Below are 20,669 nucleotides of genomic sequence, written 5' to 3' on the forward strand. Positions count from 1 at the left end.
AAACCAGTTGATTGCATTGACTCATTGACTCAAATACAATCCCCCACACTAAGCATGCTTGTAGCGACAGTGGAGAGGAAAAACTCCCTTTTAACAGGAAGAAACCTCCAGCAGAACCAGGCTCAGTGTGAGTGGCCATCTGCCGAGGCCGACTGGGGTTCAAGGAGACAGAAGCAGAGATACAAAAAGCAGCTGTACAGGTGCTGGTCATAAAATTAGAATATCATGAAAAAGTAGATTGATTTCAGTAATTCCATTTAAAAAGTGAAACTTGTATATTATATTCATACATTACATACAAACTCATATATTTCAGATGTTTATTTTGTTTAATTTTGATGATTACAAATGACAACAAATGAAAATCTCAAATTCATCATATCAGAAAATTAGAATATTGTGAAAAGGTTCAAAATTGATGGCCCCTGGTGCCACACTCTAATCAGCTAATTAACTCAAACCACCTGCAAAAGCCTTTAAATGGTCTTTCAGTCTAGTTCTATAGGCTACACAATCATGGTCCCAGAGTCTGGAGGAAAAGAAGAGAGGCACTTCATCCACGTTGCTTGAAGTCCAGTGTAAAGTTTCCACAGTCAGTGATGGCTTGGGGTGCCATGTCATCTGCTGGTGTTGGTCCATTGTGTTTTCTGAGGTCCAGGGTCAACGCAGCCACATACCAGGAAGTTTTAGAGCACTTCATGCTTCCTGCAGCTGACCAACTTTTTGGAGATGCAGATTTCATTTTCCAACAGGACTTGGCACCTGCACACAGTGCCAAAGCTACCAGTACCTGGTTGAAGGACCATGGTATCCCTGTTCTTAATTGGCCAGCAAACTCTCCTGACCTTAACCCCATAGAAAATCTATGGGGTATTGTGAAGAAGAAGATGCAATACACCAGACCCAACAATTCAGAAGAGCTAAAAGCCACTATTAGAGCAACCTGGGCTATCATAACACCTGAGCAGTGCCACAGACTGATCGACTCCATGCCACGCCGCATTGCTGCAGTAATACAGGCCAAAGGAGGCCCAACTAAATACTGAGTGCTGTACATGCTCATACTTTTCATGTTCATACTTTTCAGTTGGCCAACATTTCTATAAATCCTTTGTTTTTATTGGTCTTCAGTAATATTCTAATTTTCTGATATGATGAATTTGAGATTTTCATTTGTTGTCATTTGTAATCATCAAAATTAAACAAAATAAACATCTGAAATATATGAGTTTGTATGTAATGTATGAATATAATATACAAGTTTCACTTTTTAAATGGAATTACTGAAATCAATCTACTTTTTCATGATATTCTAATTTTATGACCAGCACCTGTAAAAGGCGGCCCCGTCCAGGAAACACACAGCCAGGCAGACGAGCTCCAAGGCAGCTCCCATGCCAGAGGATGAAGAGAGCACATCCACTCAGTCACGGTCAGAGAAACAGGACCACACTGGAAAACAGGCCGATCTCCAACATCTATAAACAAGGGTGTTGATAGAAGCAGCACAGCTGATGTTTCTTTCCAGGATGACGTCACAGCCAAACAGGAACAGACGAGGCAAAGCTACTCTGAGGAAAAGCAGAGAGAGCAGAAGGTTAGAGATTGAATTAACAGATTCTGCAGAATAGGAGAACAGAGAGAGAATGAAGCAGAATGATGAAATGGGGGTCCCTATGTCCTCCAAAAGTCTAAGCCTATAGCAGCATAACTATAGAGATAGCTCAGGATAACCTGAGCCACCCTAACTATAAGCTTTATCAAAAAGGAAAGTTTTAAGCCTAGCCTTAAAAGTAGACAGGGTGTCTGCCTCACGGACTAAAACTGGTAGTTGGTTCCACAGGAGAGGAGCCTGAGAACTAAAAGATCTGCCTCCCATTCTACTTTTAGAAATTCTAGGAACCACTAGTAAACCTGCAGATTGAGAGCGAAGTGCTCTGTTAGGAACGTAAGGAACAATCAGATCTCTGATATCAGATGGAGCTTGGCCATTTAAGGCTTTATATGTGAGAAGGAGGATTTTAAATTCTATTCTGGATTTAACAGGAAGCCAATGAAGAGAAGCCAGGATAGGCGAGATATGATCTCTCTTTTTAATTTTCATTAGAACTCTGGCTGCAGCATTTTGGATCAGCTGAAGGCTTTTAACTACAGTTTGTGGACTTCCTGATAGTAAAGAATTACAATAGTCCAACCTTGAAGTAACAAATGCATGGACTAGTTTCTCAGCATCACCCCTGGACAGGATATTTCTAATTTTTGCAATATTCCTCAGATGAAAGAAGGAAATTCTAGAAACCTCTTTGATATGGGATTTAAATGACAGGTCCTGATCAAAAATAACACCAAGATTTTTTACTTTATTATCTGAAATCAGTTTAATCCCATCCAAATGAAGTGACTGGCTAATCAGTTTCTTTTTCAGAGACTCTGGTCCAAAGACTATAACTTCTGTTTTGTCTGCATTCAGAAGCAGAAAGTTAAGAGTCATCCAGGTTTTTATGTCTTCAGACATGCCTGTAATCTATGTAATGGGTTAGCTTCATCTGGATTTATAGACAGATATAGCTGGGTATCATCAGCATAACAGTGGAAATTAATCCCATGCTGTCTAATAACTCTACCAATTGGGAGCATGTATAAAGTAAAGAGAATTGGTCCTAGCACTGATCCCTGTGGTACTCCACAGGTAACCTTTGAGCGTGTTGAAGATCTATCATTAACATGAACAAACTGAATTCGATCAGATTGATAAGATTTAAACCAGTCTAGTGCTGTTCCTTTAATTCCAACAAAATATTCAAGTCTTTCTAAAAGAATATTATGATCAACTGTATCAAATGCAGCACTAAGATCCAACAGGACGAGCACAGATACAAGTCCATTATCTGAGGCCATGAGAATATCATTAGTGACTTTCACCAGAGCTGTTTCAGTGCTATGATGAGCTCTAAAGCCAGACTGAAACTCTTCAAAAAGTTCATTATGGTGGAAGTGATCGCAAACTTGTTTGGCAACTACTTTCTCAAGAATTTTGGATAAGAAAGGAAGATTGGATATAGGTCTATAATTGACCAAGTCATCTGGGTCAAGAGACGGTTTCTTAAGCAGAGGTTTAATTACAGCGACCTTAAAAGCTTTAGGTACATATCCCTGTAACAGAGATAGATTAATCACATCTAAAATGGAGGAGGAGATCAAAGGGAATACCTCCTTAAATAACCTGGTTGGAACTGGATCTAACATACAAGTTGAAGGCTTAGATGAAGACAATAATTTTGCTAATTCAGAGAGTTCAACTGGATCAAAGCAGTCTAAACCCGGTTCAGATTCCATGACTACCTCAGGTACAATCGCGGATAGAGGAGTGCTTATGATCTTATTTTTAATAAGATCAATCTTATTTATAAAGAATCCCATAAAATCATTGGGTTATTGCACTGCAGAACTGTACTGACCATATAGATAAGTGCAATTATACAGACCAAACAGTAGTTGGTAGGGATGCACGATATAATCTGCTCCCTATCGGTATCGGCCTGTATCGGCCTTAAAACTGAATATCGGACATCGGCCCCCCCACCGATATTTAACCCGATATTTGATCAGCTTCTGAGTTTCTAAAGTCTAAAAAAAATAAAAAAAATAAAAAAAATACTACTTCTTCTTCTTCCTCAAAAACTTCTTTTTTACAGACTTAAAACCTTCTAAAGACGAGGGAAAAAATATTGATACATTAAAATATCCCAATATCTTCATATGCTGATATATTGCCATTTAAAAACACCATATCAATCTCTTTTACTAATGAAATATTGCTATATGTCATCGTTATGCTACGAAATCCCCCGAAAATTCACAAAATTTTGCCATATTTTTATATGTTGATATATTGACGCGGTATCGATCTATTTTACTAACAAAATCTCACAAGAATTTGCAAAATATCATGAGAGTTTGTAACAGAATGATGGAATTTCAGGAGATTTTGAAAGTAAAATAGATCGATACCGCGTTTTTAAAAATCTATTTGATATCAGCATATGAAAATATATTTGAGTATATTATTTTTTAAAGTGTCAGAAATGGATAACAAAACTGCGATTTTCAATGACTACTTATTTTTGTCCAGCTTTAACATCAGTATCGGTATCGGTTATCGGCTACATGAGTTTTAAAATATCGGCATATCGGATATCGGCCAAAATCCCAATATCGTGCATCCCTAGTAGTTGGCATGTTTTATTGCACAGTGAGAGAGAAGAATATTGCACAGGAGTGACAATGGGTAATCTTTTGCATAAGATGTCCAAGGAGGGGGGTGCTGACCCGAGCTTATTGGTTTACCTCGTGGCATATTATCGACATTTCGATTTCATAAATAATTTTTTTTTATTATTTATTTCAATCTCCCATTTTTTTAGTTCTTTTAGTTTTCTGGAAATATCTTGAATTGGCTGGTTTGTAAAAAAAAAAAATTGCTTTACTGTTATAAAAAAAATTAAAAAGCTTCCCTTTCTACTATCTGAGAGATTAATTCATAATTTTTGTACTATAAATATAAATGAAATAATCAAACCTATCCTAAAACCTACTAAAGATGTAGCTTTTACTGATTGGTAATAAAACATTCTTAGCTGTTTTTACTGAAACTTGGATTTCCCATTTGCTTCATGCCCCCAGGGAAATCTGCCCCTTCTTCCAGAACCATTTGGACCCCCGCTAATGCATGTTTCTCTCTGGGACATAACTTCATTAGGCCATGAATAATTCTGTAGCCTGTTAATATCAGAGCAGCCCTTTCAGAGTGATGGCCGACTCCAGGGGGCCGCCACTTAGGACAGGGTTTGACTTCTGGCTCCTACCTCATGGATTTTTTTTATTTTATTTTACCCCACCTGCCCGTTCACACCACAGCGTTACAGAGGCTCAGACACTTCACCCAAATCTCACCTGGTGAATGAGGTCAAATAAATGAGTGTCTAACATTTCTGCTTCTCACCAAATGATCTGCAGATTCTGAGCACAGAAATAGTTTTTATTTGATACGGATTCATTTACTGATGGCGTCTATTAGTGGACCTGAGGTTTTTCTTCTGGATGGTTCCATTCCTGCTAACATAAGTAACCCCAGGACATGTTGAATTTTCTAAATAAATCTAGGGATGGAGCTAATAACCATTAGTGTCTGATGCTGCAGGTACTTATATTGTATAAAACAGTTTTACCTCTGTGTGCAGTGCAGTTCAAGGCTGAGTGTCAGAGCTAAAGGAAGGTATCCCTGCAGAGTTTATATCCTCATGTTCACCTCAGCTCCACTCAGCCAGACGTGAAAGTAGAAAAGTTTGATCTATGAGGACAGAGAAAAGCAATTTTACGCTCAGTCGTCCGGTTCATGGGTTTCTTTATGACATGAATAGCAAATTAAATAACATAAACAACAAATAAAATTCTAAAGAAGGTTAAAAAAACAATCCACAGGAATTTGTTTCCAGGTTTGAAGACATGCATGTTTTCTAAGCCAAAAAACAAGGCTTTGTTTTTGGTCCACTCTATAAAACCTCGACCTTAACGCTATTTCTGACATTTTGAATTAAAAACTTCCTGGATGGGAAGCGAAACGTCTTCAAACTTTGAAACAAAGTCCAGTTTATTGTTTTTTTACTTTTTTGGAATGATTATGACCTGGATGATTGAGAAACTTCACCAGCACAACAAATACAAATCTGCATAAAATTGTTCATACATCTTGGACATCTAGATTTAAGTGATTTTTTTTTTTATTAATTTATTTTTTTTGTCTGATGAACACGTTTGAAACGAGGGACGTATCTGCTGAAATGTAAAAGGGGGTAAAAAGAGCTATGCTCTCCCTGTGGGAGATGCACTACGATTGCAGGGGCTGCAAGTTCCTACAGGGAACCTTTCTTAGTACGACAGCGGCACAGTGGATGAAAGACGAGGCTCTGATCCTGAGTCTGGCCGGATCTAATCATGTTTGCCGTACTTTGCAGAACTCCTCTATACTCCTTTTGGGAAGCTTGTTCCACTAGTTCCAATTGATTCTTGATGCTTAACCTTCTAAACAAAACTGAGGTAATAGTCTTTGGACCAAAGGAGGACAGGTCCAGAGTTCGCTCACAGCTTCAGCTAATACAGCTAGAAAAACACTGGTTATGGATTAAATCATGATGTCATGATGGACTTGAACCTTCAGAGGCTCATAAAGGCAGTTATTAAGTCAGCCTTTTACCACCTGAAGAACATCTCTGGGATTAAAGCAGGATCTAGAAAAAAAAACGTATTCATTCATTTATTTACTGTACTTTACTAGAATTGATCACTGCAACAGTGTCTTCATAGGTTTGCCTAGAAGGTCCGTCAGACAGCTAACCTGACTCCGCCAGATGGATTTGCTCCGCATATCCATCTGGAAACCTTCAGTTGAAGTAATTTTGGGAAGGGGTGAAAATACTGGTTAGCTGATTGGCCTATGTTGGTGATAGACGGGCCAAATAAACCAATCAGATCAACGAAGCATATGACGTACTAACAGAGCGACAACGAAAACACAACCACAAGCCAGGCTACTCTTGCCGAAACCAGTCGGGAGAAGAGCAAAAACATCTTCTCCTCTGAGAAAAGCCTCCAGAGCAGTGTTTTGCTCTTCTTTCAGTGAAGAAATACTCTGTAATTCCCATAAAACTTGCTCGATAGCCACGCTAATGCTAGTTTCATCGGCTGAAGCCGCCATGTTCTTTAGACTGAACTGTTGCGCTTCTTTTTGCGTCACACCTCAACCCGCCTCAAAGCCAACGCTGATTGGACGTTCGTTGGGTGAACGGCTCCAAATTTTCTTCAACGGAGAGTCTCCAGACTGATCTGTGAGTGAAACCTTGAAAGCTCACGAGATCAGGATGGTCTCACAAGGCTATCAGACAGCTGCAGCTGTTCTAAAACACTACTACCCGTATTCCCACTAGAACTAAGAAAGTAGAGCACATCAGTCCGGTTCTGAAGTCCTTCACTGGCTCCCTGTAGTTAGAGAATAGACTTTAAAATCCCTCTGTTAGTCTAGAAATCACTGATTAGTTTAGCACTTCAATAGATAACAGATCTGTTGTCCGTGGATCAGCCTCCCAGATCACTCAGGTCTTCTAGCTGCAGCCTACTCTCCATTCAGAACTAGAACCAAACGTGGAGAAGCAGCATTTAGTTCCTATGCTCCACTGATCTGGAACAAACTCCCAGAAAACTGGAAAAGAGCAGAAAACCTGAGATCTTAAGTCAAAGCTGCCTTTGACTGTTGAAGTTAAACTCTTAACTGGCCCAACTGTTTGTTGCTTAGTTTAGAGTGTATCACCGGTTTATTTGTAACAGTTTTACCTGATTCTATATGCATATATTGTTTTTAAATGGCAGCCATGTTGAATATTGAGCTCTGACATTCTATGAGGATTTTAAAGCCTTAAATTGGGACAAACATTTTTAAAAACATAGAAATAAGTCACTATCTGAAGACATATTCTATATGACTAAGTTTGTCATTAATAACACTTTATTTTACTGTGTAAAATCCAGAAGGGATGAAGAATCCAATCATCTCTATGCCCACACCTAAATGTTCCCTCCTAAGGGAGCGTCCCCTCTGCTCGTTCCTCTCTGGTGATCGTCACGACTTTCAGAAGTGAATTAATGCATGGCACAGGGTTTGAATGAGTCACAGCTGATGAGGGGAGTTTTGGCTTTTCCCTTTTCTCTGTAGTCCTCCCACTGAGAACACCATGAAGGGATGTGGAGGAGGACGAGCTCATTATTAAATGAGATATCTTGCAGAGTCAAGTTTACCAAGAACTGACTCACTGCTTAGAGTGACAGCTGAAAAGTTCAGTTTCCTAACAGAGAAGCATCCAGTTATACAGGAAATATTCATATATTTTACTCACCAAAAGTTTTCTTCCCTATCAACATTTTTCTGACAGACCTGCCGTCATAAAATCCAGTCAACAGTCAATAAAAACCAAAGTGATCCAAAAAAGTAGTCTTCAAACGATCTCATAAAGTAAAAGAACACATTTGATACAATTTCTTACACTTAAAAGTAAGAAAATGTGCCACAAAATTATACTGGAGGACTAGAAAAAAGTTTAAATGAGTCTGTAGTTCAGCACAGTATTGAAAGGCAAATGTTTAATTTGCCCAGGTTAAAAAGTAGGGCTGGAAAAATAAACAAGGCTTTTAATAAGAAACAACAACAGAAGGACAAGACTAAAACACAGAGGGGGTGAAGAGAAAGCCTAACATGATGATTTAATTAGAAATAAGAATATTAAACTAGACTTATTTGCAGAAGTTTGCCCTGCAACTGAAGAGCTGACGGTTCAAGCTCTGGCTACGGCTTTCAATGTCATTGTGACTTTGGGCAAGACACTTCACCCGTATTACCCACTGATAGTGGTCAGAGGACCTGGTGGCACCTCTTTACTGCAGCCTCGCTGTCAGTGAGCCCCAGGGCCGCTGTGGCTACAGCGTAGCTTCCCACCATCAGTGTGTGAGTGAACAGATGAAGCACTGAATATAGTTATAGAGCTTTGGTCAAGTCTCCTGACTTGAAAAAGTGTTATACAAGTACAAGCTATTTAGCATGATTAAAAGACATACAGAAACCTGTTTGGTTACTCGATAAAAAACAAAAAACAAAAAAAAAACAAAGGAAAACATTTCATTTCCAATGTACAGGCAGGGTATGTCATACTGACATACCCTGCCTGTACATTGGAAATTAAATGTTTTCCTTTCTTTTTTTTTTAAATCCATTTCAATGAAAGGGAAATTTAACTGTGATATAACTCTCTGTGTTTAGTCTAATCTAGGGCTGCAACTATTATTTGCAAATCAATTAGTGCTGCACCAATACCGATCCAGCTCTATAATGGTGTTATCGGTATCGGCGAGTACCAACAAATAGGCCGCCGATACCATTTTGAGAGCCAAAAGTTTCTTCAACTATTGTCACCCATTCCAGGTAGGCAATAAAAAGTTCTACTGGATTCACTTTTTTTTGGTCTTTTTTAGGGTTGTCAAAAGTATCGATACTCAAAAAAGTATCGATACTGAAACGTTGTATCCGTCATACTCATTTTCAAAAGTATCGATACAGTGCTACCACCAGTGGCACCTAAACAGCCATTCATCTTATGCGCAGATTAGAGGAAAATGCACTTTCTGAACACTGTTTGATTGAATAATTCTGTGCACTTTTCAGTTTCAGACTTTTTTCTGTAACAGGTGCAGCTAGTTGGTTTGGCTAGTGTCATTGCTATGTGTGTAAAGCATAGCCAAGTAAGGAACACTTAATTTTAATTTTGTAAGTTTTTTATCAAGCTTGCTTAAAACTGTACACAGCATACGACCTCAAAATATTGTTTATTTTATTTATTTATCTATTTATTGTATTTTGTTTATTAATGAAAAAATTTCTGTTGAATTTTGGAGTCTTTGTTTTTATCCTTGTATCGAAAATGACATCGAGTATCGAATATTTTACTTAGTATCGGTATCGAGTTGAAAAGTTTAGTATCATGACAACCCTAGTCTGTTTCCTGCTTCACAAAGGTAGGCAGCAGCTTGACAAAGCCATGATGGCAATTATTTTACATCCATTCTTCATATATACACACACATCAATATCAAACAGATGGTATCGGTATCGGCTAATACTGCACGGCCAGGTATTGGTTGTCTGTATCGGGGCCAAAAAATGGCATTGGGGCAACACTAAAATCGATTAATCCGTCGATTATTTTTTCGATTAATAATTGGATAGCCAAAGGTGCCCTTAAGAGGATTTTGTTACGAAATTAAACCAGGTGAAACTAAACCTTTTCCACTTGATTTGTGGATATTGAGCGATGAAATATTTTTTTTCATTTTAAATGCAAAATGTTTACATTTTTTTTTTTTTACAATATTGATATAATTACTGCTCTAAGTGGGTTTCTCTGTCTGTTAAAGGCACGTTTTATTGTCTCTATTCTCTATTTAACGATTAATTTATTACTATATTTGTTGACGATTGTTTCAATAATCGATTAATCCGATTAATTGTTTCAGCCGCAGTCCGATCCAGTATTCATTGCTGCGAGAGACTTTGCCGCTTCAGTGCTCTAAAACTGGTGGTTTTGCTCTCAGAGGAACGTTTAAATTTTCCTACATAAAATTGCTTTAAATTATAAAAGTCTTTCCCATCTACGCTGTTAATCACTCTCTTGTCTTTTTCTATCATGTTACAAACATAATTTCTTCCACTTCATTTCCATATTTTTGCCTTTCAATGCAGAACAGTTTACCCGGTTTTTATATTTACATACAGAAGCACATAAAGTTCTTTCTGGATCTGTGTCTCCATTAAACGTTGAAATAAAATCCAAGACTGGACTCTAGATCCATTCATGGTTCTGCTCTAGCATGGACCCACTCCTGCATTACTTCTCTTTTAATTAGTATGATGGACAAATTTTAATCCAATAAAATTTTAACTGAAAATTAATTGTAAGTGGATTATTTCTAACATGCCTGTTGGAGGAGTGTTGACAGGTTTGTTGGGGTATCTGTCATGGGCATTCTTGACTGTGTAGGTATCAGATCTGCTTGGGACCTGCGCAAGCCAGTGACGTTACGCTACTCGATTGGCTGAACGTAAACATTGTTGTAGAACATTGTGGTTGCCCAGACAACAATAACATCACGCAGCATCCGTGTGTCGAGTTGGTAGCATCTGTAGCATTAGCGGGACTAATGACCGATGAAGTTTTACCTGATCGATAACTAAACAGAAAAACGATGGTTGATCACGATATAAAGGGGGTAGCGCTGTGGCTAGCTGTGCTCAGGAGCTAACAGGTTAGCCTCTTTTAGCTCGTTCTGTTAGCCATATGAAGCTACACTACTTTTAAATTCATGTCAACAACAACCGTTCGATTTCTACAAGTAGAATAACTGTTTTTTTGCCTAAAATCTCTACGAAAGTCATTTTTTAAGATGTTCCATTTTTCCTCCCCTGCCCGCAGATCTTAAAGGCATACTATGCAACATTTTTCAGTTAATTAATGTGTTCCATAACGTTTTGGATGATTAAATGAGTCATTTCAGGTCGAACAAAGGTTTTCTCGGCCGCCCTGGTGGTCTGTAGGGGAAATACCGTACTTGCAATTGCGGGAGCCCTCGGCCCGCACCCACAGGCTCAGAAGTCTCGTGCATCGCGAGAGTCGGTCTTGCTTTACGGCGAGAACTGCTACACGCCCCCAGTGAAAGGCATGCTCGTTGCTAGCGCAGTGGCGATATTTGTGCTGTTATCATGGCGGAACCAGCGAGAAAACAGCGGAATTGGAACAAAATAGTCACTTACCTCAGTAGACATCGTGATTCGTTGCGTTCGCCTGTCTGCTAAGCTCAAAACAACCGCGCCTGGCTTGACGGAGAAACCAGGAGAACAGCTGAGCATATTTACAACAGTGCACTTTTACTTTTGCCCTCTGGGGGGAGCCTCGCTGGAAAATCAACACCGGTTGCATAGTATACCTTTAATAAAAAGAATTAAAATAGGCTCAGACTTTTTTTTTTGTCACTTCGTTAAATGGCAGAGCTCAGTCTTAGAATGCAGTACTCTTTTTCTAGACTGACAATGATTGTTTAGTATTTTCAGCTACTTTAGATCGCTGATGAAATGTAAAATAATAGCATTTATAGGTAATAATATGTTGAGCCCCAGAAGACATTTGATCCTTAAGAAATGGGTGCAATACAGTTTGTCTGAGTGGAGTAGCCATATGTTGATGTCATAATAAGGGGCGGGACCCCTAGCGGATCTGGTATTATTTATCTGACACTTTAATGTTGTGTATATCCATATTATTAACTATGTCATATCAACCAGAATATGGTAAATATATCGTGATATAAGGTTTGTCCATATTTTCCAGCCCCATTTACTCGTTTTTTATTCACATCTAGTGTGAATTTTGTCAACACTCTTCATGACGGGGAGAAATTGTTGACTTTTTCACCTGTTCTGATGAATCCTCAATGTGATGAGTTTTTTTCAGGTATAAATGAACAGTAAGCTAACTTTGCATTAATGGTTTCCTCTGTAGACTCATCTGTTAGATGTTAAGGATTGGTCTAAGGCCCCGTCCACACGAAGACGAACCCTGGCCTAAACGCACAAATTTTTCACCAAACCAGCCTCTCATCCACACGAAGCCGGCGTTTCGGGGGTCTGTAAACGATCTTTTTTTTATTCAGCCTTCAGAGTGGGAAGATTCTGAAACGCCGTTTTCGCGTTTCCATCTTTACGCTCTAACCGCATATTTTTTTTTACACGCATGCGTCATAGCGTCGCCTCTAAACACGCATGCGCGACACATCACAACAACAATGGCGCCGTTGCTGCTAATGCTACTCACCCTGCTGTCGGGCTTACAACAGAATCTTCTTCTTCTGGAATATCTCCAGGAAGAACAGAGCAATATCGACGACATAGTTAAGCACCTGAATTTGACTTAACCACGAAAATGGGCCCGCAGGGCAAACATGTATAAATGTTAGTGCGCATGCCCAACATTTCGTCGCTTATTTTTGCTTTGGCACCACAGCGCCACTTACAGGCCTGGCATACATTTTGCAGCGTTTTCATGCATTCGTGTGGACGCTCACATTTATTTTACGTCTCCGTCTTTACGGCAAACGTTTTGGAAAATATCAGCGTTTCGTGTTCGTTTTGATTTCGTGTGGACGGGGCCTAAGTGTGGTGGATCGTTGATGGATGCAACATCCTGCAGATTTCCTCCTGCCTGGAAGATTCCAGGGGCTAGGAAAAGTGATTTAAAGATAAATGTCTGCAAAATCAAAACATAGCAACTCTCCTTTTCCCTCCTCCCTTGCAGGTTTTCACATGGCTCCAGCACGAGTCTGCAGAGCGCTCACATTAACTCTTGAACCCAATTCTCCGTTTATTCTTTGTCCTCCTCTGCCGACAGGAAAACTAAAGCAGAGTGATCAGCGGTGATCAGACTCTTTCTTCCTTAACTGCTTCCTCCAGCTTAAAAATCCTCCTCCAGCGGGTTGCTAAGCAGCAAGGGGAGAGATCGGCTGTGCTAACGCTGTGAGTGCCGAAGCACTTCCTGTAAACAGCAGAGTAGGAGCTGTTTGCTCTCAGCTGCAGGGAGACAAGGCAGCCTAAAATAACTTCAGAAAAGAAACAGAAAGGCGTGCATTTTTATTTTTTTTTTCTTGTGCAGAAACCATCTTACTTAATGCAGAAAACATTTTAATTGCAGGCTTAGGAGGCTGGTGTAGATGGCCAGACGATCTTCCAAAGCCTTTCTTCTTTAATGTCAAAAAGCGTGTTGTTAAAATGAAGCTGAACTGGGCTGACGTTGGGTGTTTATCCAAACAAACCGGTGTCGTTCTGCATAGTAGAGGCCCGTTGTTGTCCCTGCCTCCTCTTTTGACAGCATCAAGGTGCATTTTTTAAGCCTGAGCTGCTGTGGTCAAGCTAATTGTGTCAAAGGACGTCTTTGATTCTTGTAAAATGTGAGCCTGCATACCCTGTTTTTATTTCCTCAAGCTTTTTGTGTTTGAATTAACTGTGGCTTTTGTTTTGTCTCAGCTCTGTGGCGGTAAAGATGACCACAGCGAGGTACCGCCCTACATGGGAGCTGGCCGTGGACCCCCTGGTCTCGTGTAAACTATGCCTTGGAGAGTTCCCACTGGAGCAGATGACCACCATCACGCAGTGCCAATGCGTCTTCTGCACGCTGGTGAGGTTTTTCAGCTTCTTACACCTCTTTCAACATTTAATGGGCTTCAAACAACCTTCAGGATTATTTTATCCTTCATTCCAACTACTAACATTAAAGTGATTAGTTGGGATTTTATGACAGACCAACATGAAGCAGCGAATAGTTAGGAATTATTTCATTAACCATACAAATAAAAACCTGAAAATGTATGAAGTTAACTTTGTTCCATTGCTGAAGCAAAGTACATGTTTTGTAAATGAAAATTGGATAAAAAAAAAAAGTTTTGGAATAAAAAGTTGGAAAAATGCAATCCAGAAATTTCCAATGTTTTAATTGGAAAAATGGTCATGATAGGAACTTTGCTATATGAGGGTTACACCATCTTTAAATGAGTGTCCGAACATCTAGTTGATGAAAATGTAGTGGACTACATTTCCCACAATGCACCTTGAAAAGTAGTGATCACCTATGGTCACTAGATGAGCAGATATATCCTGGAATGCTTTGCTAGGAGAGTGAGCTCTCCTCTGTGTCTTCGGCAGGCGTAGAGCTAACAGAACTGGCAGCGTTGCGAGGCAAGGGCTCAAACATGTACGGCTGGAAGCCTTCTACACCAAACCAAGCTTCTGCCGCCCTGGCGTCCTCTTCCACAACATCTTCGTCCCCGCTTTCCTCCTCTAAATAAAAAATGGATGACGGAGGAGACTCATCCACGACCTCCGACACTAAACTCTCCTCTTGCATTTTTTCCGCTGTCCATAGCGTTCCTTGACAGTGTCGTTTCTAAGTCACCAATTTAGTAGCCTCGTGAGACCATCCTGATCTCGCGAGTTTTCAAGATTTCACTCGCAGATCAGTCTGGAGACTCTCCGTTGAAGAAAATTTGGAGCGGTTCAACAAACGAACATGGCGCCTTCAGCCGATGAAACTAGCGTTAGCGTGGCTATCGAGCAAGTTTTATCGGAATTACAGAGTATTTCTTCCCTGAAAGAAGAGCAAAACACTGCTCTGGAGGCTTTTCTCAGAGGAAAAGATGTTTTTGCTCTTCTCCCGACTGGTTTTGGCAAGAGTAGCCTGGCTTGTGGTTGTGTTTTCGTCGTCGCTCTGTTAGTACGTCATATGCTTCGTTGATCTGATTGGTTTATTTGGCCCGTCTATCACCAACATAGGCCAATCAGCTAACCAGTATTTTCGCCCCTTCCCAAAATTACTTCTACGGAAGGTTTCCAGATGGATATGCGAAGCAAATCCATCTGGCGGAGTCAGGTAACCAATTTAGTGCTACTTGATCCCAATGGAATTTCCCATTGGGAACCTGCTAGCACTAAGTTGCTAACTGGTTAGCAAGATACTTCAGAGAAACCAGCCACAACCAAACGTGCTTGCTAACCTTCCGCCACAACAATCCCGCCCCCTTGATAAACGACCAATCACATTCACTTTATTCACTCGTGTAAAGTCGTGCACCACTCGGGAGAATTCGGAAATGCAACGGTTGGAACATCCGTTTCCCTACAACTTAAAAAAAAATTTTGGGGGGGGGGGGGGGGGATTTCTATAGTTTTTATGATTATTTTAATTTAATTCTAATTAAATAAGTTCATGTTTGTTGTCGTGACAATAAAGAATAATTAAAACTTTTTTGTTGAGATCTTTAAATTGTGGGTTCCAGAATATTGACGTAGCGTTCAGAGAAGCAATGATGCATTTTATTCCACCACAAAGGGTTTTCACTAAACTCTGGTTGATCATCTGAGCTTGAGTGAGTCTGAGTCTGAGAGAAAAAGACGTCTGTCGGCTTTTAGAGTCGAACCAAAAAACCAGCTCTAAATATAGCTGCCATTTCCTGAAACAGGCTGGCTGGCGGTGGCGGTTACCAAAGTTTAGTCCCACACTTTATCCCAGAGGGCAGACATGTAAACAGGCTTTTCATAGCTTCTAATTGATTTGCTTTTTTAACTTTCTAACTAAAAATAAATTGATTTAAATAAAGTTACTGAATGGTGTGAGTGTGTGTTTATTTACTCTTTTTTTCATTTTATTGCAGTTATCTGGTTGTATTAGATGAGTTATAGAGGAAATCCTTCCATCCTTGCTTTGTCTATAACCAGGCTTCCTTCCAGGCTCCCAGTGGGGCCGGCCTCTACCTCCAGGGATCTGTACCAGACAGACTTTATAGATTTAAATGTTAGAAAAGTGTTCTGCCCACGCAGGAACCCAGAACCAGTCAGCAAAATAAATAACCGTCCAGATTTAAGCTGTTTTCCAACCCTGCCTTGTGTAAATATTGTTGTTTATTTCTAAAGCTTTCACGACACCATAACTAAACAGAAAACTATCCACACATAAACAAGCTAAATTAAATGGAACATTTCAGCATTTCAGGTTTTCCTCGTCCTAACATGAAGATCCAACAGCAATAAACAACCAAAACTGCTTTATGTTTGTCAGGATGTTGTTTTATTAACAAACTACCTGAATTTGTCACCAATCTTTAGCTGTGATTTTAATGTATGGGTTGCAATTAATGGTTTTTAACATTTTGTTTTCTGTCTCGCTGGCTGGGTTCTGTAGTTGGTTAGCATGCAGCAGAGCTAACCAATAAAAAATCAGTGTCCAAATAAAAAAAAATCAAAAACCAGTAAAGGTCTGGATACATTTTTAATTATTATCTGTTACTTCAAAGTTGTAGGGAAATCATATTTAAATTTCAAATAATTCTGGCTTAAACATGTATATAAATGTACTTTATCATTGTCCCAAAAGTTAGAACAATTCTGTGGTGTTTTTCCATTATCTTATCCAGTCCAGTTAGTTCTACGTCAGCCTAAACACCTAAATTCGGCCAATCATATATCAACGGTCAGCTATCAATCAAATTTTTTCGGTCATAGCATCTTGATTCATATGTCGCAGCTAATATACGCAACGGTTGAAATCAGAATCCTTTCCTTTCCCATTGAGTTGCGTCCCAGTGTTCACGGGGATGGACGTCTGTGTCTTCGGCAGGCGTAGAGCTAACAGAACTGGCAGCGTTGCGAGGCAAGGGCTCAAACATGTACGGCTGGAAGCCTTCTACACCAAACCAAGCTTCTGCCGCCCTGGCGTCCTCTTCCACAACATCTTCGTCCCCGCTTTCCTCCTCTAAATAAAAAATGGATGACGGAGGAGACTCATCCACGACCTCCGACACTAAACTCTCCTCCTCTTGCATGTTTCCTCAATAGCATTCCTTGACAGCGGCGTTTCTAAGTCACCAATTTAGTGCTACTTGGTCCCAATGGAATTTCCCATTGGGAACCTACTAGCTCTAAGTTGCTAACTGGTTAGCAAGATGCTTCCCACAAACCGGCCACAACCAAACTTGTTTGCGAACCTTCCGCCACAACAATCCCGCCCCCTTGATAATCGACCAATCACATTCACTTTAATCAGTTGTGTAAAATCATTTAATCCCAGTGGATTACAGTGGATTCTGTGGCAGTAACATGAGGTGAAGATGTTGGAGGGGCGTGAGTACCTTTGGTGACCCGTGGGTGTGTGTTCTTCTTTCAGTGCCTGAAGCAGTACGTGGAGCTCCTGATTAAAGAAGGCCTGGAAACCGCAATCAGCTGTCCTGACTCCGCCTGTCCAAAAAGGGGACATTTGCAGGAAAATGAGGTAAAGACCAAAGCTGTGCAGCTTTACTTTTGCAGATGATGTTGCTACTTTTTAAATGATTTATGTTTTTTTTTATTCCTTAGTAGAAGTTTAATGGAATAGTAAGCTCTGTTCATTATTTTAAATAGAATAACTTGTAGTAGGCATCCCCAAAGTCGGCCCTCGAGGGCCGCTGTCCTGCAGGTTTTAAAGGGTTACCTACTTCTGCACAGCTGATTTTCTTTGATTGCTGATTAACAGTAGCCTGATAAACCAGACTAAATGTGAGATTAAATGTGTAATTTAGTCTGGCCCCGATGAATGAGACATCGGAAGATTGTTGATGAGAACAACCTGTTATTTTTCAAAGTATGTCTGTTTCTATTGGCCAACACTCTGACCAATGAGCGCAACTGACTGTGACGTAGGAAGCGTGACAGAAACATGGTGGGGGAAAATAAACAAACAGCCTGTCATCATTCTTAAAAATGAATGAGCGTAGAGCCTCTTCCTGCTCACGTTTCAACAAAAACCCCAAGTTTAATCCTTCCAGAACTGATTCCAAAGCTGAGTCAAGCGAGAACTGTTCAATAGTTGCCATCTTCCTTGTTGTGCTTTCCCCAGTGTCGTGCAGCTTTGTCGTCACGCCCTCAAAACCCCGCCCGTTTTGCATCCAGAAATTCAAAACACATCTCTGCGTTGTGATTGGCCCGCCAGTTCTAAGGCCTGGGGCATTGATCGAGGCTAGACCACTCGCTAGTTTACTAGGCTAGATTAACAGGCTTTTGCTGAACGGCAAGCATCAGAATCAGCTGTGCTAAAGCAGGGAAACCTCTTAAACCTGCAGGACAGAGGCCCTCGAGGACTGACTTTGGGGATGCATAATAGTCTGAATGTACTTCCAACATCTTCTCCCACCCATGATCTGAGAATGTTATTCCCAACCGTCACTCCCAGGATCCTCTCACCTCTTTTCACCGCGTTAAACGCAGTTTCACTCCGAGGAAAGTTGATTGTTCACGGATGATTATTCACGGATCTTACCTAAGTTGTGGGACTCGTTTGTTTTAGTGATTAATCGTTTTAGCAAGTGAAAACAGTCAGAGGACTCCTGGTTAAAACCAGAGGAACCCATCCTGGTCTCCTCCTTTTATTTACTCTTTCTCCATTTCAGAGCTGATCTGGCAGCTTTTATCAAACAATCCTGAAGCCTGATTGATTAGAAAAATCATTACATTATTATTAAAGTAGATCAGTAACAGAAATCATCCTTGCATCCTGCTCCATCATCCCCTCCTCCTCCTGTTTCTGTCGGATGGGTTCACTCTCTCCTTCACCGCCCCTCAGAGGCTCATCTTAGTCCTGCTCACCACGGCGTTACATTACTGATCAATTAGCAACACTTGCTGTTAATGAAACCTGCCAGTGTTTCTATCCTGTCAGCAGGTCCCTCACTGTCTAATTGATTCCAGTCTGCAAGGCCTGAACATTCCATACATTAGCTGTTAAATGAGCACGCCCGGAACGCTCTGAACTACCCGATCCGTCCCAGAAGCACATTTGCACATCCAGTTAGACATCTGTGTAACCTGAGATTATATTTTGTTAAAAAAACCTAAATTAAGTTTTTCCCTCCCCAAAAATAGTAAAGGTACTACAATATAATGTGTTAAAGGTTAATAATATATTTCCTAAGAAAATAAATGCCTTAAAATCCTTTGTGTTTCATCGTCTCTGCCCGATCTGCACCAGAAATGGGATCCCACGCTACTTCCAGTCGCTAACTTTTCCGCCTTTGGATTTAAAAATAGATCAAGTCTTTTTAGGTTTTATGTTTTCCTTTCATTTTAACCTTTTGCTATAAAGTGCGTAATCTAAAGAAAGAAACAACTAAAATGCAGATAAACATGGTTTAATCTGGGTTTGGCCAGAATGCTCTGAGCACGTCCCATGATCAGTGTTGGGAAAGTTCTCTTTCTACGTGAACTAGTTCAAAGTTCAGTTCACACATTTTAAAATGAACTAGTTCAGTTCATAGTTCATAATTCAAAATTTTGAACTAAGTTCACAGTTCCAAAAAATGAACTAGTTCATAGTTCTTTTTTTTTCATATATTGCTCAATTACACCATAGCCTACTGTAGAACCACAGACAGCAATTATTTTATCAGTTGTAACTGAAACTGTGCGTCAGATTTCATCTTCATATCCAGTTTTGAATCCTTATCCAACCAGGGTTTCCATTAGCATTGAGGGGACAGCATTTCCCCATTGTTGCTTTAACGCTTTGTTGCTGTCCATTCACTTCACACTAGTAGCAGCTGCAGCTTTCACCCCTACAGTGAATGGTCTTTTTTTGTGAGGAATTATTAAAAGAAAAACAGGAAAGTAGTCTTTAAGGTGCAAATGTTTTTTTAATTTTAATCATTTTTGCAATTTGAAATTCCATTTCAGTACATACTAATTATAAAATTATACCAGGCAGGTTTAACAAACAAGTTACATGAATAGTAAAACCCTCAAGAACATTTTACTAACACAAACTGAGTGACCATACTGCTGCTTTGTCGCCTCCACGGTCGCCTCCATGCTGCTGTGGCTTCCACGCTGCATTTTGTTTTGATGACGCACGCGGCTGTAGGCTACGACGCTGGTAGCTGGTGTTGCCAGATTGGGTGATTTTCCCGCTACATATTAAGGCTTGTTTACGGTGTGATTTAGCCGGGGTTTCGCCTGGAGGGCTCTATAGAAATCTGGCAACCTATTGAACGGAGTTGAACTGAGAGAGCGTGCCGTTCACAGACAACAGAATGAACAAGTTCACAATAACGTTCATCAGGCAGTAATGCAGTACGTTCAGTTCACGTTCGCCCAAAATATGAACGAGTTCGTGAACTTTCGTTCAATGAACGCGTTCAGGCACAACACTGCCCATGATGACGTCAGAGAAGCGGTTTAAAGTATAAAGCATCAAAATTGTCTCACAAAAGTCATAAAACATTTTTTAAATATGTGCAGTAGCATTCTTTAGTGAGTTAAGGATAGAAATAAGTCATTTTAGTACCATAATTACATTATTTATGGACACCGGGATGTATATGTTTTCGTGCATGCGCAGGACGGATCGTGCTTCCAGGTCGGATCGGGTAGCGACATCCTTGAACCCCAGTCGTCCTCAGCAGATGGCCGCTCACACTGAGCCTGGTTCTGCTGGAGGTTTCTTCCTGTT

At 40.2% G+C, this 20,669-nt stretch overlaps 1 protein-coding gene across 2 annotated transcripts in view; it reads left to right on the top strand.

Annotated features, from left to right (window-relative positions):
* The window catches only part of rnf144aa (ring finger protein 144aa), a 54,315-nt gene that overhangs the window by 24,142 nt on the left and 9,504 nt on the right, over nucleotides 1-20,669 (top strand). For both annotated transcript variants that reach the window (XM_038307058.1, XM_038307059.1), the window contains exons 2-3: nucleotides 13,670-13,820; nucleotides 17,358-17,462. In XM_038307058.1, the coding sequence (XP_038162986.1) occupies nucleotides 13,686-13,820; nucleotides 17,358-17,462 (240 nt within the window). In that variant the 5' untranslated portion in view covers nucleotides 13,670-13,685. The remainder of the gene's footprint in view (nucleotides 1-13,669; nucleotides 13,821-17,357; nucleotides 17,463-20,669) is intronic.

Source organism: Cyprinodon tularosa, unplaced genomic scaffold, assembly GCF_016077235.1.
Source record: "Cyprinodon tularosa strain WSP-4 unplaced genomic scaffold, ASM1607723v1 ctg6, whole genome shotgun sequence".
NCBI classification, from domain to species: Eukaryota; Metazoa; Chordata; class Actinopteri; order Cyprinodontiformes; family Cyprinodontidae; genus Cyprinodon; species Cyprinodon tularosa.